Here is a 15,064-nt window from a genome sequence, read left to right on the forward strand (position 1 = left end):
ACACAGAGCCTGGTCCTTGGTTTATGGGAGTCGGCAGAGCTCCACTGCTATCTGTGAAGCTATGTTAATCTGCGTCAGCTTGGGATCTGGGCTTTCTTTTATGATATTTATTGTCTGAGCCATTTAAGTATGCCATTCTGCCAGTTACGGAAAGATTTGTATAATGAACAGACCTATGTTGGAGCTTCACCATCTGCTGGTTTTGGTAGTGTTGTATGTAGTGTTTTTAAGAAGCCTGGGTAATGTCCACTCCGGTTTTTTTTCCCTTTACTAGGGAACTGATATTTAGCAATAGTAGCATAAGACTCATTTTGTTGTTTTTTCTTTAGGAATGAATCTTCTGACCTATGTGTGAACAGACTTGGGCAAAATTAAATCAGATGGTTTCGCAATCACAGTTGTGCCACCCACTGAATTATTATTTGGATGCCAAAATCCTACTGGAGTTAACACTTTCTTGCAGTTATTCATGGGGCTGGTGCTATATATAAATGGATCCTTCCCTGTATAATGGATGCCAAGCTTCAGACCTATGGCATAAAGTATTCTGCTGCATTGGCCTTCATATGATTTGAATGGAATCGTGCTGTCAGACCGCATGGTGCTGGGGTAGAAACTAAATTGGTTGGACCAGCTCATCCATTTGACATCATCTTTTGGTATATCTGCAGCCCTACATAGATAATGCCTTGTGGTCCTGCTAAAGCAATGAAAAAGAAACATCTATTACCACCAGCAAATATTGGAAATTATCATTAACCCCAAACTATGGGGTTCTTTGCTTGCCAGTCTCTGAAAATAACAACTTGATGCCTTGGGCCAGGAGCTTAGTAGACTTATACTGTGTCCTCCAGTCAAAAATTGTAGTTCTGCTCTTCTAATGTAATAAAAACACATCATCAAAACCTGTCGATGGCACAGAGGGTTTTTTTTTTTGTTCAAATATAAATTCTTTTCCTCTTGACCAAGTTAATTACATTCCATCCAAGTTTTCTGTTTTTGCTATGAATGTGCACAGCTGCCAGAAACTCAGTCTTGTTGTTAGAAGTGTTGAACTGAAATGATTTATAATTTCACTGTTTCACAATGACTTCTAAAATCCTGGGTGTATTTGTAATCTGAGTATCTCTATGTCTCTTCCCATTGTCCTCTGTGTTGTTTTGGGGGGATATCTTCAAATTGCAGCCCGTTATGTGTACCTGCTTGTATTGACTTGTTTTGCTTTTGTGACTGAAGGCAAAGAAAGAAACCAGAGTCAGGCAGCATCAGAAGAGCCTTCCGTCAAAGTGACAGCCATGGACTAGGTAGTTCAATGGCAGAACCAGCCTCCCCAGGAGCCATAGCCGGTTCCAGACCCTCATCTCAGCCCATTATGAGCCAAAGTCTTCCCAAGGAGGTTCCAGATAAATGCTCCATCAGTGGCCATGGCAGCCTCAATTCTATCAGCCGACACTCGTCTCTGAAGAACAGGATAGACAGCCCGCAGATCCGGAAAACTGTGACAGCAGGGAGGTCCAAGAGCTTCAACAACCACCGGCCTATGGACCCTGAAGTTATTGCACAGGTAAATAGGAGTGCTTTGCTTTAAAGATTTGTTTTGGAAACTTAAAGGATGTTGGATACAATGAGTTGTTTTAATGCGAAGTCTGATTTAATCTCATATCCCTTTCCTTCTCTCAATGCAATATTAGCTTACTACACAGCTTGAGTCTAGTCTTTCACTCTTGCTTTGTGTAAGTCACTGAGGCTGCTTTCATGAGCGAAGATAAACAGTAAGGTCTTTCCTCCATAAAAACTTGGCCCTGTTCATTATTCAGAATTTAGTTTCAACAATAAAAACGTCCATTTCAGAAAGTTACACAGATTCCAAAGCTGTCAGCAAAAAATTAAACAATCATAACTTCAAGACTTGAGAGAAGTAAAGTATTTAGCGTCAATTTAACATTCTCCTGTCAGTTGTGCAAACTTGCCTGTGGTTAGACATTGGAAGCATATGGAGTAGTACAGTCAAAATAAAAGCAGGCTGCTGAGTTGTACAGTGCTCACAGTGGCATCTTTATATGCTTACAGGGTTCAGTGTGTGATTAGAAACCAACTTTGAACATAATACTGCTAGTTTTCATTAGTTATTTATTTAGACAAGTGCCTTGAAATGAGGACAGGCTACCGATGCGTATGCAGCTGTGCTTTAACTTTGCAAAGAGCTCTGCTTTTGGGACTGACTCCACACACTGACCAGACGACAAGGAAACAGTCTTCTCAGGTCCCTTCTGTGCAGCTTAAAGGGAAAGGTGTTCTTAGTATTTTTCTTAGTCTTTGCTAGTTTTTGACACAGTATTTTATTGCAGATTCTTCGTCTCTATGCATATTCTCTGCATCTCTATACACAAAGATCTGTCCCGTCCCTGTGTCTGGGACTATATGCTGCCACAGCAGTGACTGGTGGTCACAAAAACGCAAGTGGTGTCTTTGCATCCATCCATCTGCGGTTTCACAAGTAGAACAGAAAACAATCGAAAGTCAGATTTCGATTGGAACAACTGACAGCTATTAATGGGGTGAATGATGTAAATGTTATAGATTTCCCTCTTCCGTGAAGGATCTTCCCTTTCTCCCACTCCAAGCTGTTAGATGTGCCTGCACATGTATGTTGCCTATACCAACTGTTTTCAGTATGCGATGGATCTATCTAAAGCCAAGGAATGCTTGGGTCTCGGATTACAAAGCCAGCCCTGGGAGACCTGACTTCTTTGCCTGGTTCAGGAGTCTGTAGGTTTCTAAGGACCTGGGGGAAGATATGTGAAAATTATCATTTTTATTGACAAAATAGCAACACGAAGTAATAAATAAGGTCCAAATAAAGATCTGATATGTATTCTGATGGAAAGTTGTGTTTTGCGGTTATGATATCTTCAGCTCATTTGTTACAGTGGAATTGTAATATATGGTTCTTGTTGTCTTCATATTTCATTGTCCTTCCAAGGCTTTGGTTGACATAAATCAGTTTTTTTGTTTTTTCAATTAAGCTCTAACTGAAGTTGTTCTGTCTTCTCTTCCTGCCAGAACGTTAACTCCATTGTTTTCACTGGAGAAGAGTCTGGGGAGAAAAAGAAAAGGGCGGGGGGAAGAAAAGGGAGCAGGGCGGGAAGCTGTGTTAAATTAGTGTTTCTCTTTGCCCTGTAGTATCTGTTCAAACACCATGTAATAATCATCCTGCATTTTACATATTTTCCCTAACTTCATAAGTAAAATCTGCCTGGCCTCAAGATAGACTCGGAGGTGTCAGATTACTGTCTCTGGTTTCTTCCACCATTCCTTGACTGATTTACCTTCCCCACCCCCTGAAAAACCTCTAAGGAAGCTAAAAAGCTGTAGCCAAACTGTGAGTCACAGAAAGGCTGAGCTTTTCTGCTCTCCAGTGAATTCTGTGCACCAGTGGGCTCCGCAGCGCGGGCTGTAGCAAACGTGTAGGTCCTGCTACAGCTGTGAACAAAAAAACCCCACTTTTTTATCTCAAAGTTCTCTTTATTGTTTAATTACTGTAATATTTTATAAGAGGAAGGAGAAGTGCCAACTTGAATTTCTATATATGTTTCTGATATCTTTTGTGTTCTCTAAAACATGAAAATTTTGAGTCCCGTGTAATACCTTTCTGGGAAGGGAAGACTACTCAGACAGCAGGAAAACCAGTGAGGCAGCAAGAGCACACAAGGATTTCAGCATTCGGTGTGTGGCCCACCAGCCAGTGTCAAAATCATCAATCCTTTCTTCAAGAATTTACTTTTCTGAATCTCACGTGCCAAATAAAGTACAAGAATGGATCCTAATACTTTGAATCACGTGCTTTTCTGTTCGTTGCTGCATTTGGGGATGGTAGTCATCTTTGAAGTCCAAGCAGCATCAGGACCAGTAAAGGACCAGATTAGCATCGAGAAAGTGCTAGCAATTATTTTGTTCCCTGTTGATGGAAAATACTGGTGCTTATTGGCTTCAGCATATAATGCTGCGTAGTTTGGCGTGGATTTCACTTTGACACCTAAAGGTCCCCAACCCGCCGGTTGATTCAAGTGTTGGTGTTTACAGGCTAAAAACAAATGCGTTGTTCTTAAAGACTGACTTTTATCTCCATATTTATGTGCCTGAGTTCTGTTACTCACTCGGTTTCTCTTTTGTGTTTGCAGGATATTGAAGCTACTATGAACTCTGCTCTGAACGAGCTGCGGGAGCTGGAAAGGCAAAGCAGCGTAAAGCACACACCAGATGTTGTCCTCGACACCCTGGAGCCTTTGAAAACGTCTCCAGTGGTGGCCCCCACTTCAGAACCTTCCAGCCCTCTGCACACTCAGATCCTCAAGGACACTGAACCAGCTTTCCAGCGCAGCGCTAGCACAGCTGGCGACATACCATGCACCTTCAGGCCAGTGAAGTCGGTCAAAATGGCCACCCAGGTGAAACCTCCGGCAACTCGGCCGAAGCCTACAGTTTTCCCCAAAACAAACGCCACGAGCCCTGGCGTTGCCTCCTCTGCATCTCAGCAGCCTACTGACAAGTCCTGTACTGTCTGATAAACTTGATGCTGCTCTGTGGATATAACTGTATTGTTTCAGATGAAGAGACTCTGTTAAAGACATTAAAATTCCTATTTAACTAATTTTTGAACTTCTGCTGAAGGTTAGTTGTGAACTGCTACTTACTGCTGGGAGCACTTCCTGGGAGTAGTAACAACCTCGTCCCATATACCCGTATCAGTGATGTTCGTAAGGCAAAACAGTTCACGCCACACTTAGGAAATCCAATATCGGGTCACTGTGAAGCTGAGGAGGAAAACACACAAAAAGCAATGAGTTGGATCTTGGTTTCTAGTTGATGCCTTGTTCAAGTGTTTGGCCACTGAAAGAAATATTTAGTGGCGTCATGTTTTGAATACTGGTGTAGTGACTTCTATATTCTGTGTTTCATTTATCACAGGGAAACAATAGGATAGATTTTAGTCTATTGCATGTTTTGGTGCCACTGGTTACGTGGAGCTTGGACATGCCTGTTTCTTGTGCATTATTATTATTATTACGTCGCCCGCTGGTGCCACGGTGGTTAAGGGTCTGTCTCGACTTCCATCACATCCTCTGGTTTTGTTTGTTTGCTCCCCCATTCCTCCCCCCAGGGCCAAAGCTCTTGGCCATCCAGCCTCATCCTTTAGTCGACACTTGTCATGAAAAATAGTTTACTCTGGAACACTCTTAGATTTTGTGGAGTTATATGTAATATGTGTCTGTGCAAATATAAACAAACATGTTCCTGAGGTTTAGGAGCATAAGAAAGAGCCCAGTTGTTGCTTATGGACAATCTAGCTGTTTTCCCCCTTTGCTCTACCATATTTAAAAACAGCTTTATTGTTTTTCAGTGTAATTTTCAGCCCGTAGGCTATGATGTGGTGTGTGGTCTCGGGAGACTGAATGTAAAAACAAGTTAACTTTTGAAAACTAAGCGTACTCTGATGGGAGTTCATTTACTAACGCACACGTTCTTGTTTTGATCATGTATCAAGATGGATCCTTACCAAAATCCCAGTTACAAGCACTGTAAAAACTTCAATCAGAAGTTCTCAAGCTTTGTATCTTCTCCCTCTTTCTGGTTGCAAATGCTTCGGTCGGTGGCTGTGACCGCTGTGAACTGCTTTAGGGATCTCTGCTCTTATAGAGCGGTGTAGGAAACGCTGCTGGGGACGGCGACGTGACAGCATGCAGCTTCTGGAGTGGCTTCCCTACGTGTTCGTTGGTAGACTGGCATGCCTCCGTAGGACTCTGCAGACATGTGAATGAATTCTTAGTATTTGTATTTATATGGTAGGCAGCAAATGCTTCAGCCGCTAGCAGGCTGCATGAACTCTTTTGTACTCTACTGAGAATTTTCCACAATGCTAACATTTATTTAATTTAAAAAAAAAAAGGCATGTGCCACTTACAACGGTAAAGAAGATCTCGCAGTCCTGCAAGAGAGGAGACTCTGGCTGACCCTCAGTTCACCTTGTTCCCAAACTTTTCTGGGATTTAAAAAAAAGCTGCACATCTTATGTTTTCATCAAATAAATTCAGGCAAGGACAAGATAAGAAAAGTCATTTGTCTCTCCCATTTAGCTGAGTTTCTTTTAAATTTGTGGTTTTCTCACACAAGGCTTCCTTGTGACTGCAGTGTCGTTTTAATCAGCACTTAGTAATTAAAAAAGAAGAAACAAAACTTGCATTTCTAAGAACAGTTTCCGAAATGTACTTTTCTGATTCATTTAGGATGTTACTTGGAGAAATGAACAGGGTTTTACTGTGTCCCTGTCCATCCCCACACGCACACCCCCATCTCTACAGATGTGTTATATCCATATTAATGATGGTTTTTTAAAAAGACCAGCTTTCTCTGTGCCCTAAATTAAGAACATGTGAAAACTGGGGAACACCGGCAAGATTTCAGTGAGAACACTCCTTGTTATTCTCTTTTCCTTAGCTGATCTGTAGCAGCAGTTCCCCTTGGGAAGCACCGCGGTACGTGTGTGACTGTCACCGGACCTTACCCTGTTCCTTTCGCAGGGGAAGATCCCCAACAGTGCGACCAGCGACCTTTGCTCTCAGGTTCTGATGGACTTCTACCACCAAGGAATCACTTGTTCTTTTGGGGAGAAATAGAATTAAACTTGTAATTTTTTGCTCAGGCAGAACTTTCTGGCATTTACTTTTAAGTAGGGAGTTCTTTGTTTTTTCTTTTTGGTCATGAACGACCAAAGTTAATCTGTGTCAAGAGCAGGATCTCTGTAAATTTACTTCGACTCATTTGTAATGCCTTATTTTCTTTATATTTTTATGCCTAGCATTCATGTTTCTAAGAATAAGTGTCCAGCCATGCACAGCACATTTGGAGGAGATGCTCTTTTCTGTCTTCGAGGTCTGAAGTATGAATGGAAATTAAGAGATAAAAAACCCCCAAGATTTCAGGTTACTGTAACAGCAACTGTCTGTATATGAAATTACTGTGCTTATCTCTAGCATCCACAGCTCTGGGACAATCCTACTGTCAAGGGGAATATGCTTAGCAGGATAACCTGTATATTGAGCAACTCAACTGGAATTTTGGTGTGCACTGTGATTGACACTTACACCTTACAGCAAGCAATATGGCAGGCTGAAGATCGTCCTTCCTCTTCCACGTGCTCTGGGTCTGGCCAGCCAGCAGAAAATTCACACACGCACACACACATGCGGGAGAATAAAAAACAAAAAAAGGAAACTTTTAGCTTGTCTGCTTCACTCTGTGAACATACAAGGCTGAGAGAACATTTGCCACAAGTGTTTTATGACCAGTCGTTGCAGGAGAGGTGGGAAGGAGAAACTGGAAATGTCAGCACCGCTCCCTGCAGAACCAGTGGGCATCTTGTAGAAGAGACCAATGTAGAGTGGACAAGTACGACACAGTGGTTTGCTTGGGGAGGTATCAATGTTACTTCATATCTTCATATTCAGAAGAAATATTAGCTCTTCCATGGAAATTCTCTTTCATGACTTTTATGTAATGTTTGTGTCAAATATAAAGACAAGAAGTGTTTGATAACTGGAATAACATATGTCTGTTTGATAGTGCTTTGTATGAACAAAGGATTCTTGTTCATCAGATGTTGGATTGCAATAATCCAAAGCAAAACTTTTAAAATAAAATACGATTTTAGGTGATCAGTCTTAATAGTTTCTGAAGCTCTAACCTTTTATGTTTTATTTCCCTAGTTGGGAGTTGAGCAGTGTGCTTTAACGATTGCTAAATTTCTGCCTCTCTAAGGTAATCCAAAGGCTCGCAGTTTATAACTTGTAAATTTGTTCTTCATGTCAAAGCAGGGGGACATGATCCAACTCTCTCACTTTATCTGTACTGGATATTTTGTTGCAATGAAAGTGATTAAATAATTAGAGTGCACTGTGACAGCAGAAAAAAATTGTTGTATATGGATGTATTTTGATACCTGTTCAAAAAGAGTCTTTGGGTTTCCTGTGATGAATACCTCATATGTTGGGTTTTGGGAGTTTTTGTTGATTTTTTTTTTCTTTTTTTTTTTTTTTTTTTAAGGCAAGATTGTTCTTGCACAAAAGTAGGTTAAGATAACCGAGTTCTCATAAATTTATTTACTGAATCAAAACACTTCAGAGTTTGGCAAGAAATTCCATCTGTTATAGTTCCCCACCTTGCACTTGGTACAGGGTGAGCAGTCACTCGGCTGTTCGCCTGCGCGCTTGGAAGAGCTCTAGCAATATTAAGACAAAAGAGGTCGTTGCAGATGGAGTTTGCTGCCTTATTTCTCTTCTTCTGTGTGTCAAAACCTCAAATTCAGTTGAACATTGTATAGGTTTGGGGATTTGTTAAGCATTTGAGAGATGTTCTTCAATAGAAATAAATGTCTCTAGTTAGCACTTCAGGTCCTTTACATACATGTACCTGATAGACTGGAATGCTCTGTCGCCTGATGAAATACGTGTTGAGGGAACACTTAAAGGAGATTATGCTCTCAGCAGGGCATAGCTTGCTAGTAAGGCAACAGTAACGATGGAAAAATACCCATCGAGACAATTTGTCTGGTCGACTTGGTAAGACGTTGAGCCGTCTGGCCCCTCTCCAGCACATCAGTGAGCCCAGGCTTGAGGTTAAGCACAGGAGCAGCCTCTGCCTGTTACCGCTCCGAGTTCGAGCGCGTGGTGCTGGCGTGGTGGGCCAGGTCGGGGGTACCTGCGCTTGGCAGGATTGAGCCCTGACTGTAGAGGGGATGTGCTGCAAAGTATAAATACATTTACTCACTGGCGTATGAACCACAAGCTAGGAAAACTGCTTTAAAAAAAAAAAAAAAAATCTAAAAGGAAAACAGAAGCATTTGGGCACTCCCATCACTAATGAGCCTGTCCAGAACAGAAAATTAGTTTAACAAGCTGGGGATTTATTTATTTTGAGATTTTTTAGTTTTCACAAAAATAATGAGCCTTTTTGTGGGCTTATCTGGCCTTGGCTAACATCCCACAAATGCAGTTATAGACATAAGGCTGTTTCTTTAGCGGACCGGTAGCACTAGAGGCCTTCGCAGAAGGGAGCGATGTTCTCTCGTGGGTGAACGTCGTTCCCTGCAGGATGCTTCCAGCCTCCGGGTCTGGGAAAAGGCCGAGCACTTACTGGCGCTCTGGACTGAACTTTGGGGTTTGAGCTTACATATCACTTTTGAAGATAATCCTCTCTCCGGATCAGCTTTCTGCTTGTCTCTGTGTGTGTGCGACAACCTGGTACTTGAAAAAAAAAAAAAAAAGAATAAATACTTGACCCACTGCCTTGTGCCCGCCGAGGCTCCGACGGGGCCGGGATGGTCCGGCGGCTGCGTCACGCACAAGCGGCAGCGGCTGCAGGGGCGGTTTTAATCGCTCACCTCTGCCTCTGCTGACCGCCCCGCCAGAAGGCAGATGAATTCTTTTCCAGGCTTGGTTCTAGGAGTCTATTTTGGTAGATCTAGAGATGCCAAAACAGCAATTCAAGGCCTGGAAAATGTAAGGTTTTGGTTTTGGGTTGGTTTTTTTTTTTTTTTTCCTATTACATTTTGTGCTTCCTATTACGTAGTTTGAGACAAGAAAGTGTTGTTTTTCAATGATGGGCCAAAAAGAGGTAAAGGTGGAGAGGGAGGGCAGCTCCCTACTGTACTAATACTTGATATACCAAGCTTCATACAGGGTAAATATTTAGCAGTTTGCAATGGAAAAAATAGATGGACCCTTCCTTTTAAAGGCACTATAGTAACCTTACTTCTGAAGCGGACTTCACCAGCCTTTCTCTCCAGACAGAGTCCTGTAATTTGAATAACCGAAGTCCAATGGGATTGGACTCGTGAGTGTGCCAAACTGCTGGAGCAATACTTGTGAGCAGCAGGTTCTTCAAAAGACCAGCTCTATGTAGCCAAAATAGGGCAATTATTGAAAACCATCTCTGACGCATTTTAAAGGATCGCAGTGATGTCATGGTTCTGCTGTAATGTAGGAAAGTTCGGTCGCAAAGTCTAGAAATCTTTGTTTTCTCTGTTGGTCTGAAACCTCAGTCCTGCAATAGTGGGCTCGAGCTCGTATGGTGCGTTGGGTTTTGGGTTTTTATTAACAGCAGTTGTTTAATGGTGGGATGGAATGTTCTTGCTAAAACGGTTTCCATTGTTTCATGTCTTCTACACCAATATATATATGGTGTATATATTAAACTGTGTAAAATTGTACTTTGTATATATAACTCTGTACAATATGGAGGTACATCCTTTTTTTCCTTTTGGTACAGTATTGTACAGTATTAGGAGTATATGTGCTGGAAATGTTAAATCCATACTGGGGCAACAAAATGTATCCATTGTCATTAGCAATAGTTTTGGAGAAATAAATGTTTTGGGTATGGTGGAAATACTGACCTGTGGAGACCCGTACGTGATGTACAGAGCGAGCGCGTCTGTGTGAGCGAGCGTGCGTGTCTGCGAGCGCGGGTGCCTGTGTTTGAATGAGGGAGAGGATGAGCATCTCCTGCGGGTGCCTTCCTCGGCAGGCGGCACCAGCTTTGGGAAGTGCGGGGAATCCTTGGGAATTTTCTTTGAGCAGCGACTGGCACTGGTAAGTAGGTGAGGAAGACTCTGCAGGGTGCAGAACTACCCAGTGTCATTCATAGGCACTGCGATGCTTGATTGCAGCGGGGAAGGAGACAATGGTCCATAGCGTGGCGATAAGGAGGATCTGAAAAATAAGCGACTCAACTGTGGTGCTTTGAACTGCACCAGCCGCAGGCAGAGCCCCGTGTTTCCCCACCCTTGGCTTGCACGTACCTACCAGTAATAACAGGATTCAGTAGAGCATAAACTTCCCTTGCAATGACCTGATTTAAAAATGCTTAATCTTCATCATTTTCCTGGAGAGGATGGGTCTCCAACTGTCTCAGGGAAAGAGGATTTAAGATTGAGATTATGGATTGGATCGTTATTATTATTACTGGCCTTCCCCATCTCAGTTTTTCAGTATGCCTTTTTCAGAGCACAGTGGGGAAACGGTGTCAGGGTTTTGTCATTTTGGATTCTCTTTGTTTAGGTTTCAAGGAATTAATTATTTACGGTGAGGTTTCACGTTTAACCGAGCCATTTTGTTCTGTTCTGGAAGTCAGCCGGGGACAACCAACCCCACAGCCCTTGGGCTGAGCTCCTGTGGGAACAGAGCATCCCTGTGCTCCCCGGGGACCAGGGCGAGGAGGGGGCTCGGGCAGCCGCTCCCCCCGCGCTGGTGAGGGCCCACGTCTCCTCTAAAAGCAGCTGGTGTAGGGGTTCAAGAGCTCCAAAGCTGCGATGCTTTTACTCATTAGTTTAGTAGCTCAAATCACAGCAGCCCAAATGGTGATGCCTTAAAGCAGGCTGGGCACCCGCGGTGGGCAAGGCAGCAACTGCTCTGCGGTATCTGCCTCTCGTGTCTCAAATTGCTGCTGCAGAAGCTTGTTTTGCTGAAAAAACCCAGTTTTCTGCAGAGCGCAGGTCTACTTTGCAGCAAGGTGGGACGGACCTGTGCCTCTAATACGCAAAGTAAGTTATTTTTTTTAACCTGGGGACTGCAGTTTGAGGTTGTCACGGTGCTTTTGTTGCTGCCTTTGCAGATGCGCCTTCGCCGCCCCAGTGCCCGGTCCTGCTGCGGGGCGGCTGGCAGGGGTTTAGCAAACTCCGGCTGCGCAGGGTGGGAGAGTCCTGCCCGGCATCTGTGTTAAACTGAAACTGCAGCGCAGACCCTGAAACCGGACCATGGCTTGTGCAGCCAAGCACCCACCTTGGCTGGCCCGAGCGCTGCCCGCCGGGGCTCTGCCTCCTCCGGGATCGGCCAAAGAGGCCAGGTGAGCCGGGAGCCGTCCTCCATAAACTGGCAGCTGGGGTGAATCCTGCTTCCCTTCCGTCTGAGTGAACCTTCAATTAGTGTCCATTGATTTCTGGGAGACGCAGGTGGCTTCTGGCATGTCGGTTGTTGGGGTTTTTTAAAGCATGAAATAGGAGTCAGAAAGGTAACGGGGTGACGCGTATAACAAATTACTTTTTATTTTCCGTTAGTCGCTGCAGTCCAACAGCACAGAGGAGGACACCGTAATTAATCCCTTAAACCCTTCCGATCGCATCATTTCTTCCACACTGCGGATAGGTCTGACCCTTTCCTCGCAAACCTCTTGTTACATTTGGTTTTAACAGATAAAGAAACACGGCGGTAAGGGATGGGAGGATTCGGCCACTTGTGAAGGGGCGGTGAGGGTGGGAAAGGTGAGGGTGGGAAAGGTGATGCTCCGGGCAGGACCATGGGATCGGGATGTGAAGAGATGGGACACGCGGCGAGGCCACACCAGGGTCCTGCTTTGCTTTGCTTTCCTCTGTTGGGACAAACCGTGCTGCAGGCAAAAGTCAACCCGGGTGTGCAGCAACCTTGCACGCAACCGAGTGTGCGACCGGGTGTGCAACGGGGTGCGTAACGCAGCGTGCAGCCGGGTGCTCAGGGGGTCCCTGGGGCTGCGGTCTCTCCTGGACGTGTCCCACGCTCCGCGTGTGCCGAGGAGCTGGGTTTTGTCGCAGGGTCGGTGTGGGGACAGCAGCGGGGCCGTGGCTTTCCCCTGCCCCTGGTTGTGCCCCGGTTTTGTGTCCCGAGCCCCCCCCAAGGACAAGGTGCCTGCTGTAGGCACAGCACGCTACTTGGCCTTTATTTTTTAGGCTTTGCTGCCACCAGCTGGAACAATTATTTTTATTACAAATTTGGTTTCGAGGCCGTGTTTTTGCTCTCCCAGCCGGTGCAAAACGGGCGCACGGGTCCCACGCAGGGTTTGTCTCCCGTGGGCACGGCACGGCCCCGGGCTCTCGCCGCAGGTTTGGTGCTGAGTGTGACTGACTGGTTTCTGACGATGGACGTGAACGGTCTGAGCGGGTCAGATGGGATCTGGGTGTCAGCCCTGAGACAGAGAGGATAAAATCTGCTGTTGGGGCAAGCAGGGAAAGGAAATAAGCTAGGAAATGTAAAAGGATAGCAAAAGAAGGGAAGGGGGGTCTGAAAGGAGCTGGGCTCTATTTCAGGGCAAAGCCCGGCGGGTGAGTTCCTGGGGTTGGACTGGGATCTCCCACTGAGGCTGAACCTGAAGGTGCGACCAGCCAGGAGAGCTGCTGGGGTAACTGGGATGTCCTGGAGTCCCTGGGCTCCAAGGGCTGGCACCATCCTGGCATCAAGGCATGTTGGTTTCCCTTTTGGGAATGTCTATGGAGAACTGTGTGAAAAGACTTGCAGCACAACCTGAAAGTAATCTTTTTGGGGTGTTATAAAATATTTTGATTATTTCCTTCCTGTCTGTCTTTACCCCGCACCAGCCCAAATCTGCTTGCCCATCAGTGAAAGCTGAAGCAACGCGTACAGGTCAAAAGTCTCAGAAAAATGCCTGAGTCTGGGTTTTCTGCCTTTAAAAATCTTTGTTTCAGTTTCTTCTTGCAACAGACGGCTGAGTTGCAGAAGGGCCCCTCTCCACCACCCCTGGATGGGCTCCCTGGGCTCCCGGGGCTCCTGTGCAGGAGCTGAATTTGCGGAGCTGCAGCAGGTGCAGGGGGTGAGCATGCGGATGCATCCATTGCACCCGCAGCAGCTCCTTGCCTTTGGGCAGCTCTAGGAGAAAGCTGGGATTTCCCTCCAGAGGTTTTACTTTCCCCTCTTCCTTGCATTAACTGCTCTTATCTACAATTTCAGTGGTGGTCAGAGATGAGAAACGAGATGCGTTTTTTTTTCTGCCTGGGGAAAGGCTTCTCAAGCATCTCCAGCTCTAATCGACAATCTTTTTGTCTGGTGAGGGAGGGATACCGCAAAACAGCCCAGCCAGCACGTACCCACGCTGGATCCTGCACCCACAGTGTGTGATCTTGGCCAGTGCTGTGTGGAGAGATTAATGGTCCCGTTTGGAGGGGACAAGCACAGCCTGAAGGACACAAATTACCACACGCATAGAAAATAAGGCTGGAAATGACTTCAAGAAGTCACCCTGTCCCTTTCTCTTCCTGTTAGCTGAGCTGCAGCAAAATGACTTTAATCAAAGTGATTAAAAGTTTCGCTTGGTTAGACTTACGTCACTCCGCTTCCGCAGCTGCAGACTACCATGAACTCTGCTACCCGGCACCAGCCTGAGACACCCCTTCGATGATAAACTCAGGGCAAGGGCCAGCCCGTGCCCTGCAGTTTGGCAGCTGAGCAGCTCTCTGGCAGGTTTCTCAAGCAGACTTGCACGTGGCTGGGAAGTGAAGCTCAGCAGTAATTAGCAAACTAGTTAGGCACAGAGTTTGTGTGCAGGCTGGTGAAGCGTCATATCAATTTTCAGATGCACCACACGCTGATGTACTCGCATACCTTTGCAGGCTTCATTTGATGAGGACAGGGCCCTCAGACACACGTCCACACCAGCCTGAAATAATTGCTGCCGGTGAGACCCTGGCTGCTGGTGCTGAGGCTGGGCAAGGCGAGGCGTGGGTGTCTCTGAGCCAGAAAGCGAGCAGGAAGAGTGAGCAGCCCCGCTCTGCCCTGTGCAGGCAGCAGGGGTGTGCTCCGAGCACCCTGCACCCTGCACCCTGTTCTGCCTCCTGCATCCCGCCCTGCATCCCGCATCCCACCCTGCATCCCGCATCCCCACCATGCATCCCACCCTGCCCTGCATCCCACGTCTCACCCTGCACCCTGCTCTGCATCCCACCCTGCGTCCCACATCCCATCCTGCCTCCCGCATCCCACTTCCCACCCTGCACCCTGCTCTACCTCCTACATCCTGCCCTGCTTCCCGCATCCCACCCTGCTTCCCGCATCCCACCCTGCATCCCATCCTGCATCCCACATCCCACCCTGCCCTGCATCCCACATTCCACCCTGCACCCTGCTCTGCCTCCCACATCCCGCCCTGCTTCCCACATCCCACCCTGCATCCCACCCTGCATCCCACATTCCACCCTGCACCCTGCTCTTCCTCCCACATCCCGCCCTGCTTCCTGCATCCCGCCCTG

The 15,064-nt window shown here is 46.0% G+C and overlaps 1 protein-coding gene across 6 annotated transcripts in view; it reads left to right on the forward strand.

The window, feature by feature from the left end:
* The window catches only part of SRGAP2 (SLIT-ROBO Rho GTPase activating protein 2), a 115,400-nt gene extending 104,951 nt beyond the window's left edge, over window positions 1–10,449 (forward strand). For 5 of the 6 annotated variants that reach the window (XM_052814919.1, XM_052814920.1, XM_052814922.1 and 2 more), the window contains 2 exons: window positions 1,237–1,564; window positions 4,182–10,449. In XM_052814919.1, the coding sequence (XP_052670879.1) occupies window positions 1,237–1,564; window positions 4,182–4,565 (712 nt within the window). In that variant the 3' untranslated portion in view covers window positions 4,566–10,449. Of the gene's footprint in view, window positions 1–329; window positions 1,565–4,181 lie in introns of those variants that run through there. The other variant, XM_052814923.1, reaches the window with a different exon arrangement.
* Window positions 10,450–15,064: the final 4,615 nt, after the last annotated feature.

Source organism: Harpia harpyja, chromosome 19 (genome assembly GCF_026419915.1).
Source record: "Harpia harpyja isolate bHarHar1 chromosome 19, bHarHar1 primary haplotype, whole genome shotgun sequence".
NCBI lineage: Eukaryota > Metazoa > Chordata > Aves > Accipitriformes > Accipitridae > Harpia > Harpia harpyja.